This window comes from Zerene cesonia, chromosome 28 (assembly GCF_012273895.1).
Source record: "Zerene cesonia ecotype Mississippi chromosome 28, Zerene_cesonia_1.1, whole genome shotgun sequence".
Classification (NCBI taxonomy): domain Eukaryota; kingdom Metazoa; phylum Arthropoda; class Insecta; order Lepidoptera; family Pieridae; genus Zerene; species Zerene cesonia.
Window position 1 is genome coordinate 1,928,286 of NC_052129.1, and position 10,133 is coordinate 1,938,418.

Genomic DNA, 10,133 nt, shown 5'->3' on the forward strand with positions numbered 1-10,133 from the left:
TTTATCATCAACAAACGTACAAACATACAATTTTACTGTAATACAAGGACTTGTGACCTCAAAGTTGATTTCATCAAATGAGCATATCAGGGGACTATTTTCGATATTCCCAGTTCGGGTGTTCTGAGAGACCGGTTGAAAAAAATTACGCTGTCCGAATGGTGATTCAACTCGAAACACAACACACAAAATTAAGTAGATGAGTTTAAAACGCCCTTTGTTTCTAAAGCTAACTCCTAATGCCAATAACTTTGTTCAGATTGTGTAAAGAGATATTCTTGTGCTAGTAAGTAGAAGCTACATATTGGTAAAAAATATCTAAAAAAAATCACTTAAATTATAGAAACAACTAAATTGTCTAACTCTTGCTCACTGCTCTGCACTGCACTGCTCTTTTAAAGAGTATACCCAAAGAAAGAAAGTTATTTAATCCTGGCTATCCTAATCAGGACAATGAGAAAACTAATTTAATTATTGTATTGTCACCCATACTAGATAAGTGTACAAAGTTCGAATTAAATCTGCCCACAAAAAGTCAATTCCGAGTCTTAAGAAGTCGTTAACATACAAACATACAAGTGAATTGAAAATGAAAAAAGCAGTGGTGGCTCAGTGGTGAAAATCTTGGACTTCAAAATCGGTAAGTCGGTAAGTAATAAATTGATTTTTCAATTTATCTGCACGTGATACATCACCATAAACTGCTTAAAACGGTGAAGGAAAACATCGCAACCCGCACTTGTACAGCTTGGTGGATTATGGCCTGAACTTTCATAGGAGTTCCTGTATCCCAGCAGTGGGAACATACATGGGCTGATGATTGGCCGCACACAAAGGCGCCATTTTCCCTAATCAGCCTCTCATTTTCGAATTGAATCACCAAAAATGAACCACCTAAATGCTGGCCCTGTGCGCCGGCATACTCAGCGTCAGCGTGTCGTTGATAAAGTACTGGTCTTGCTCACTCTCATCCAAGTAGTAACCATAGCTGTCATTCGACATCTGGTCCACGTTGAACCTGGCCAGCTCCGATATGAGATCCTTGTCTATGGATTTTCTCCTCTTCGCAAATATTATAGACCCGTCGAACGCGTATTCATCATCGAAATGCAAGACGGCATCATCGTAAAAATAGTTCACCGGTTTCGTGTTCCTGTCTATGTTCCTCTTGATCTTCTTCTTCTCGTAGCTACTCTTCTCCGAATAGTAATCATCCACCAGCGGATCATTGCTTCGCTCGTGTAGATTTGCGCACGAGCTCTGCGGGCTGTAGTGTGTGTACGCCATGCCCCTGCGCAGCTGCTCCCGTCTCCGAGCTACCATTTCGTTGAAATCCTCCTGCTCTATGGTGAAGTCGTTCCGGGCGTTCATGTACAGGTAGCCGGAGGCGGAGTTCAGACGCAGCGATTGCGAATTGTCCCGAGCCGAGTTCCTCTCGATGTAGCGCGGTATGTTGCAGAGGTTCCTCGGCTTTATGTGCCTTATGTTTGTCGGCGGTATCGGGGACAGCGGGTCGCGGTATGGTATCGATCTGAAATTTATACATAAAAAATATATATATATATATAGTTTGTTTAAACGCACTGATCTCAGGAACTAATCTCAGGTCCGATTTGAAAAATTCTTTCAGTGTTAGATAGCCCATTTATTGAGGAAGGCTATAGGCTATATATGTGACAGAGCATGATTTGACTATATTTTAACCGACATTAAAAAGGGTGAGGTTCTCAATTCGACTGTATTTGTTTATTTAGGGGTGGTTGCCCCAGAACTTTCCACTGAGACCCTGGAATTTTGATGATTCTTTTTCATTTTAAATCTCTCTTGTTGTTTATTGCGATTAAGATTTTCATTAAAAAATAATATTATTTAATTCTATTAAGACTTAACAGCCCGGTTTTAACCCCACTGTCTAGACTCTAGATTATAGCAAGGAATGTTTACCATTAAAAACAAAAATACAATTTTTTCTAGTACGTACATAACATGTAAGTACCACTTACCTGTTATGTCCAAAGCAATTGCAGGTACAACTGCACACGCTCGGTGCATCTTCTTCTGAATACAATGGCACCGTCGTAGGGTCGCCTGTGGAACACATGAATAGATTTAATTTCTAGTTTTATAAAATTGAAATGCTTTATAAATGAGAAATTTTGAAAGAATAGATGAAATCCCACCTCGTGAGCAAATTTTTTCTATTCTTCATAATTTCTCACATAAAAAAGTGGTATGAGGCAGATGATATACATCTGTTTCACTGATCGATTTTCTTTATAGACAAGTAGGTGATCAGCCTTCTGTGTCTTGCCAGACCGAGACATTTTTTTTATTGTCCCCACCGGGAATCGAACCCAGGACCCCTCGGTTCTACGCTCACGGGTTTACCACTGAACCAAGGAGGCGTCAAATTCTCACATCAGTAGATGTAAAAGTCTGGGCATAATGCCTAATTATGAAACCTATTAAATTTGCTAAAGATATCTGTAAAAGTAAAACAAATAGACAAAAATAAAATACTGTCTCGTTTGAAAGAACAGCTCGAAATAGTTTTTAATAAGACTACATTTTTTGTTTTGTTTCGTGAATCCATGAGTTATCAACAAATAGGGCTTTTGTTTTCTTTCTTTTCTTTGTTAGAATTTGGAATGATAAAAGAAGAGACATACGGACAAAGCTATTTTCGCATTTACTAGCTGCACCCGGAAAACGCTGTTCTGTCTTACTCTTATTCCTTAGGAGCATGAAAAATAGATGTTGGCCGATTTTTAGACCTTCCCGATATGCACAAAAAATTTCATGAGAATCGGTCCAGCCGTTTCGGAGGCGTATGGTAACTAACATTGGGACACGAGATTTTTATATGTATATATAGAGATAATACTAGTAGGAATCTCGTGCTCACCAGGTCGAATCATTCTAGGTGTTGCTGGAAGTCTGGTGCCCCGGGCCACGCCCCTCAAGACGTCCCCGTCAGCTGTTATGACGTCACCCTCTAACCTCACCGCCACTTGTTGCGCCTGAGTTAGTAACAAAATAAAGTACTTAGTCAAATGAAATAAAATATGAATATAGTTTCAAGAAATAATAAAATACGCTTCACTCATGAAATTATTGTATAGTCACCGTTCCTTGTTAAGTGGGAGTGGAGTTCTTTGTGGGAAGGCACATTTCCTTCTCCTCACCCTTCCCAGTCCATACCTTCTATCTAGTTGGCATTTCTTTATCCCTAACCCCTTAAAGCGGGTAGCGCCTCTGCTAATGTTCAAATTTGAAAGAATTCTGCCCGTTTAAAGGGGGTCAAAATCGTGTCTAAAGGAGTCGGTTGCATACAAACATAATTTTCAGTATTACGTTCTAGTGTAAGTTTTCAAAATTATAAACTGCGTTTAGTTACATATTTGTATGGTGATATAGTGAGAGGTTAATAATGGGAGATTTGGTAGATATGTGAAGCCTAGATCAGCTGTGCGTTTTTTTTTTTTGTTGTTTTTTACCTCATAACGTTTCACTGGGAGAAGCAATTTCTATAATACTTTTTTTAATTGAAAGCTGGTACCTGCCATGTGAGCTCATTTAAACTTGGTCTAGTTCTAACAGTTTGAAGGTGGTAACGTTTTTTTTTTAATAATTACTTACATATTTGCATGTATGTTCTTAGCCCAATATCTTATGTATATGATACTAGCTGCGCCCCGCGATTTCAACCACGTAAGTCTGTATCCCGTTGGAATATCGGGATAAAAAGTTGCCTATGTGTTATTCCAGTTGTCCAGCTATCTACGTACCAAATCTCATTGCAATCGATTCAGTAATAATTGCGTGAAAGTGCAACAAACATACACATGCACATACATCCATCCTCACAAACTTTCGCTTTTATAATATTAGTAGGATTCTTTTCAAAGTGACTGTACATTAAAATCTAGATTTTGACTAAAGTCTAGATAGCTCGAATCTAGATATCTAGATACACTCACTTGTTCGGCCTGCTGTTGGTCCCGCTTCTCGTCCTCCGTGTTCATGGTAACGAACCGAAGCACCAGCAGGTTGAGGCACGCCGCGACAATTGCTAAGCCGAAAAGGATGAAAATCAGCGCGAACATCACGTAAGACGGCTTCCTGTTTAGCGCGTTGTCCTTTTGCAAGGCCACCATATCGCCGAAACCTAGAAAAATTACATGTATTTTTCTGTTGTATCACTTGCATTATAAATAAGTTAACGTTAAATTAATTTTTTATTTCGACTAGCTTTTACAGTTTTTGAGTTAAAAGTGGTGTAACTAACACAACCTTCTTATGTCCCTACTAATCATGTTATAAATACGAAAGTCTGTCTTCACGCCAGTTTACTGAATCAATTTGGATAAAATTTGTTATATAATTAGTTTTGAGACCCGAGAAAAGACATAGGACATAGGAAATCGCTGGAACGGGAAGTATGGGAAAACCCCGGAATTTCTATTTTTCACTTTGACAACGTGAACGAAGCCGTGGGTGGAAAGCTAGTCTATATACAGACATATCAGACTAGCTGTTCGCCGCGTCTTCGCTCGTGGTGCATAAATAGCCTATGACACTCAGTGTAGTTGCAGCATTCTACCGTTAAAAAAATTCGAAAACGGTCTAGCAATTTTCGCGTGAAAAATTTTACAAACATACAAAAAAAAAAAAAATACGAGTCACCGCTTCGTAACATTAGCCTAATGCTAAACGCATTAGATATATCAAACAACTCACCGATCGTGGTGAGCGTGATGAAGCAGTAGTAAACGCTATCGAAGTAGCTCCAACCCTCGAACTTGCTGAACGCGGCCGCGCCGCCGGCTATCGTGAGCGACGAGAGGGTCGTCACCACGCATATGAGGTCCACCTCCGACGCGTGGGTCTGGCGGCAGTTCATCGCGCGCTTTATCGACTTTATTATTACGCTGAAATTAACAAAAAAAAAAAAATTAAAAAAATATGAAAAAATATATTGCGTGAGTTGTACATTGTATAATAATAATAATTCTTTATTTGCATAATGTGTGTACAAAAGTTAACAGAGATTACAACACGGTCAATACATTAGCCACAAAGGGCATGCAAATTTCATTAGCTCCACGTCATTACATATTAATTTTATAGTAAAATTTTTACATTATGTCTAAATTACATTAATTAATTGTTGTATCATAAAAACATTTAGTAAACAAAATATTCAAATGTCAAAGTTAGCGCAAGTTCACAAATTTGAAAATTCAGATACATTGTAGAAATATTTGTTATTTAGTCACTCGTAAAGTTTTGTTTTAAAAGGATTGATGTTTAACATTTTAATATTCTCGGGAAGTTTACTAAATATTTGAATACACATAGAATGAAAATTTTTTGTATACAAGGATGTCCTGGGAGTTTTTTTGTAAACTAGTCTGTTAGGATGCCGGTGATCATGGCAATATATTTCTTTAGCTATGGTGAAAAGATATGTGGTGATATTATGACGAGTTTTATAGAAACGTGTAAAAAACAACAATTATTTGACAAGTAACTGAAAATGAAAAAAAAAAATGATTTTCTGAAGAAATTTAAGTTTATGCATCGTTAAAACCATTTAAAATCCTTCATTTTGATACAGTTCATAGAAATCTTGACAAAAATTATAATGTTGTATTGTTTTTCCAGTCATCTTTTAGCAATTTATTCCACAATCTTTTATTTGCAACCTTAAAATCAACACCAATAAAACTTATCCATACATCCATACATTAACATTATATAAAAACAGCAACAAATCACCTGCTAAGCCTGTTAACCCGTTCACCAATACTCTGGAACATGATCAGCCCCAACGGTATACCAACTATCGCATAGAACATCGTGAACAGTTTCCCTCCAATCGTAGCTGGTGTGGAATGGCCGTACCCTGTAAGAAAAAAGGCAAATTGTCAGAAAAACAATATAAAAAAAAAATTTTAAGCCGATAGGATCTAAACCAATATTATAAAGCAGACAAATTTGTGTTTTTGTATGTATGGTTGTAATATTTAAAATGTTGCATTTAAAAAAAAATCACAATTAGCAAGCTGCGTCTTCAGCAAGTGACAGATTATCATATTGCACTCACCTATAGTAGTCAAAACAGTGGTAGCATAGTAGAATGCTCCGGTGAACTTCCACTGTTGACCAGCCTTGTGTGGCTCCGACTTCAATACTACTGTCTCCATCACCCTAAAGTCCTCCTCTGATATATTATACTTGCGTATTATCATGCCTTCTATGGCTGCAAAAAGATTGTATTTATTGGTTGAAACAAAAATTGGCTTTCACATATGAAATATAAATAAAAAAAAAAAGAAATCTGTGGAATCATTTCGTTCGGAAACCGTAGGATAGATTACTGGTAATATAATTATTTTATATGAAACAACATAATAAAAAAAAAATTGTTATAGTGAGTAGTCTCTTGCTTCTCAGGTTGTCTCTGTAAAAACCGTTTTCTAAACTAGCAAGTTGTTGCTGCCAAATTTCTACATAATATAATGATTCCAAAACACTTTTGAAAGGAGCTTAGTTGAAATATTTTAATATTGCTATTTGAAACAATGTTTTAAAATTTGCTCTGATTTTTTATAAAGGAGCCCAAATATTAGCTAACAAAGTTAAAACTGTGGTAATATGTATATAAAAAAGAATCAAATGTTTAAATTTAGGGCTTTTGTTATAACTTATTTTAATTTTAGCAGTCTATCTACAGAAACGATGTCAAAAAGAAGGACAGATAAAAAAGTAGCAAGAACTTCTAATTGAAATTCAAATCATCATCTTCTACATAAATAATTTATTATTTAATTACTATTTTTTATTTTATTTAAATACGGTATCATTCGCAAGATAAAACAAATACCAAAAAGCATAAGCTGATAAACATTCACATTTGCCGTTCATATTATGGTAGGAAAGTGAAATTACTTCAAAGACAATAATGACACCACACTGATAATATCACTATGCCTTCTATTTATTCATATTCAATCATGAAACATAAGGGTGATATGAAACAATATATTTCAAAAGTTTTGCTTACCTTGCAACACTTCAAACCGATTCCTCTCCGTAGTAGACTCGAGAGCATCAAACACAGCGGCACCAACTAGTAGATAAGTGAATGTGCACACAATCAAAGATAGAGTGCGTACATTTTGCTTCTTCATCACTGCCGTGTGAACCCGGCCTTAGGGCCTAAGGCCCACAATCTAAACTCTACTTTACTTTAAATGTATTTAAGCCTATCTAATTAAGTCACCATAGTGCAAATTCAATTTTCGAAATTCATTTAGAATCCATTTAAATTTGGAACTCCATATTTTCAATATGGCAACATTAGATTGATTCATCAAATGAATTTACTGATAAATTCATTATATAAACGACCTATGTATTGGTAATCTATGGGTAAATTGATCCCTTTTAGGAAGTAGTACTCTTTAGATTCACAAGTCTGCAGTTTAAATGTTATGTTGGAATGTTTGGTTCTGCAACAAAGAATTTGTTAGTCAACGATTGAATGAAAACGAACAACAAAATTTTGGTATGTTAATTTAAAATAGTCTAAAATAAGGACAATAATGCATATAATCATAAATGCATACAGATCAGCAATAAAAAAATTTATATATGTATATACAAGACCTTAATGTTATTATTATACAAAACTGACTAGACACAGACTCAATAAAAATAAAAAATAACCAGTACCAATTGGCTAGTATTAAAATGTCTGATAGGTTTAGCGTTTGAGGCAAGAATCCTAAACTAGATTAGCATGCGGCATAAATGGATTTTTTCACATTATCCACATCAACACAGCACCAAATAGTAAAGGAGGACATTGTGAGGTATGCAGCATCCAAGCTTTAGCGTCAAAAATTTAAAATGTTCTTTGACATGTGAATCCTCTATATCCTTGTTAGCCAGGGTGGTGGATAATGTCTTTCACTCGTACAAAGAGCTTACTTTTTCACACATTAAAACATGAAAATTGGCATGTGAGTGGCCTCATAGCAAAAAATCACAACCACCCAAGGAGATTTACAAAGCTAAGCTAAGGTGAAGGTGTGAGCTTTTTAATTAATTTTGAAGTACTGTTAGGCTCTTATTTTACAGGTAAATGCAGCTGATTAGAAATGCTAATGGTGGTAGAGCTATATGTTACTATTATTCATCTTCATAATCATCATCATCGGCCCATACATGTTCCCACTGCTGGGACACAGGCCTCCTATGAGGGTTCAAGCCATAATCCACAAAGGCCAAGTGCGGGTTGGCAGATGTCACATGTCATCAAACTTTTGATTCTTGGACATGCCGGTTTCCTCATGATGTTTTCCTTCACTGTTTTAGGCAGTGGTGATGTTATCTACATGTGCAGATAAATTGAAAAATCAATTTATTTCCTGCACATTCGCCCAGTCTCGAACCTCAACTTATTGATTTTGAAGTCCAAGGTTCTTACCACTGAGCCACCACTGCTGTTCTTTTCTGTTTATTCATCTTATTTGGAAGTATATTGACAATTCATTTGTAAGGCAAAGAATTATAGTTGCAAAACATTGTGCTTAAATAATTTTTTTTAATCTTCAATGCTTATCTGGTTTCAAGATAAATTTATGTTCCATAGGAAAATGAATAATTACACAACAATGTATGTGGTTATTCAAATCTCGTCCTAAAACAAACTGTCTACACATATTTATAAAAGAAATTTTAGTTCAGTGTTGAAGAAACTGATACTATCCTATTTATATTTTTAGTTAAGATCATTGATCATAGCACCAGAGGAATATTCAAATATCTATATGATTATTAATCTAATATGAATATTTGCATAAATGTTTTTACGCAAAGCCTAAAATAATACAAGAGATTTTTTAAGAAGGAGTAAAACATAATAAAATTTGCCTGACTTAAAATTTAGGGGATGAGATTTTATAAAACATAAGGAAATTTGTATAATTTTTTTACTTATAAGCAGGTATAAGTGATTGATAAGTAGCTTTGAATTTAGAACTTTAATAAGTTTTAGCATAAATTAATCACTATACATATAATATTTTCTTGTCAAAATGATAGTTTCCATACTCTGAAACGGCTGGACCAATTTTTATGAAATTTTATGTACATATCGGGTTGGTCTGAGAATCAACAATAAGAGTAAGGCATTTGTCAGGTCAGATAGTTATATCATAAATAAGTCAACTTTAATTTTTCTGGATTAATTAAAAAAAAATCTTCTTAATAACTTGTGGTATATCCATTATCATTATTGAAACTGCTCTCATTGACTAAATATGCATAAATGAAAAGGATAACTATAAAAATAGAACTAAAATCAGGCATTGTTTACACATTTAGAAATAATCAATTGTTATAAAACAAAGAGAACTTACTGTTTTTGTGAACATGATCCACGCGTTTATTTTTCAGCAATTGTGCATTGCGAATTTGGTTTATAAATATTTAATTATCCGCAAAGCTGTATCCTAAAAATAACATCGGGAAAAGTCCGCATTCGTCTCTATAGGTCAACCCACCTAGGTACGTAAGTGGGTCAGATTTTGTAACTACATTTTAATTAAATACATTCAACAAATATAATTCCGACCACTTCCTCAAGCATTCATGGTATATCTTCCGTCCCTTTGTGAACAATAATAAAACAAATCTGTTTTTACAGTCTATGCGGTATTTCCGTTCCTTGTCACACCTGTTTTCCTTGTCCTTACAAATAAAAATGCACTTTTACTGAACATTACATACACTCATCTGGGTATCATTTTGAAAGAATACCGACGATCGATTAACATAATTGCATTTCATTGAATAAAAATGATGAAAAATAAAATAAATTTGTAGCGATAAATACTCCCTGCACTTCCTTGATTTGATTGACCTGATTCGGGCTGCCAGATTTGAAAATATTACACGAAGCTGCAGTTTCAAATGTTTCTATGCATAAATATTGGTTTTATTTTTTTCTAAATAGAATTAAATTTTTTCTTCAGATATTTTTCGTGTTATTATCTAAGCTTGAAATTATCATAAAATCTATTTGTACGATTGTTTACGTACCTAGTAAAGTAATAAGCTGG

General features: G+C 34.9%; 1 protein-coding gene across 1 annotated transcript; it reads right to left on the bottom strand.

The window, feature by feature from the left end:
• Positions 1–612: 612 nt before the first annotated feature.
• Positions 613–9,929, bottom strand: LOC119837659 (two pore potassium channel protein sup-9-like). Its single transcript, XM_038363377.1, has 9 exons — positions 9,432–9,929; positions 7,070–7,517; positions 6,110–6,265; positions 5,782–5,908; positions 4,741–4,931; positions 3,981–4,168; positions 2,906–3,020; positions 2,004–2,088; positions 613–1,531 (listed from the first exon to the last, which is right to left on the bottom strand). Exons 2-9 carry the CDS (start codon positions 7,194–7,196, stop codon positions 895–897), a joined length of 1,626 nt encoding a protein of 541 aa, XP_038219305.1. The 5' UTR covers positions 7,197–7,517; positions 9,432–9,929; the 3' UTR covers positions 613–894.
• Positions 9,930–10,133: the final 204 nt, after the last annotated feature.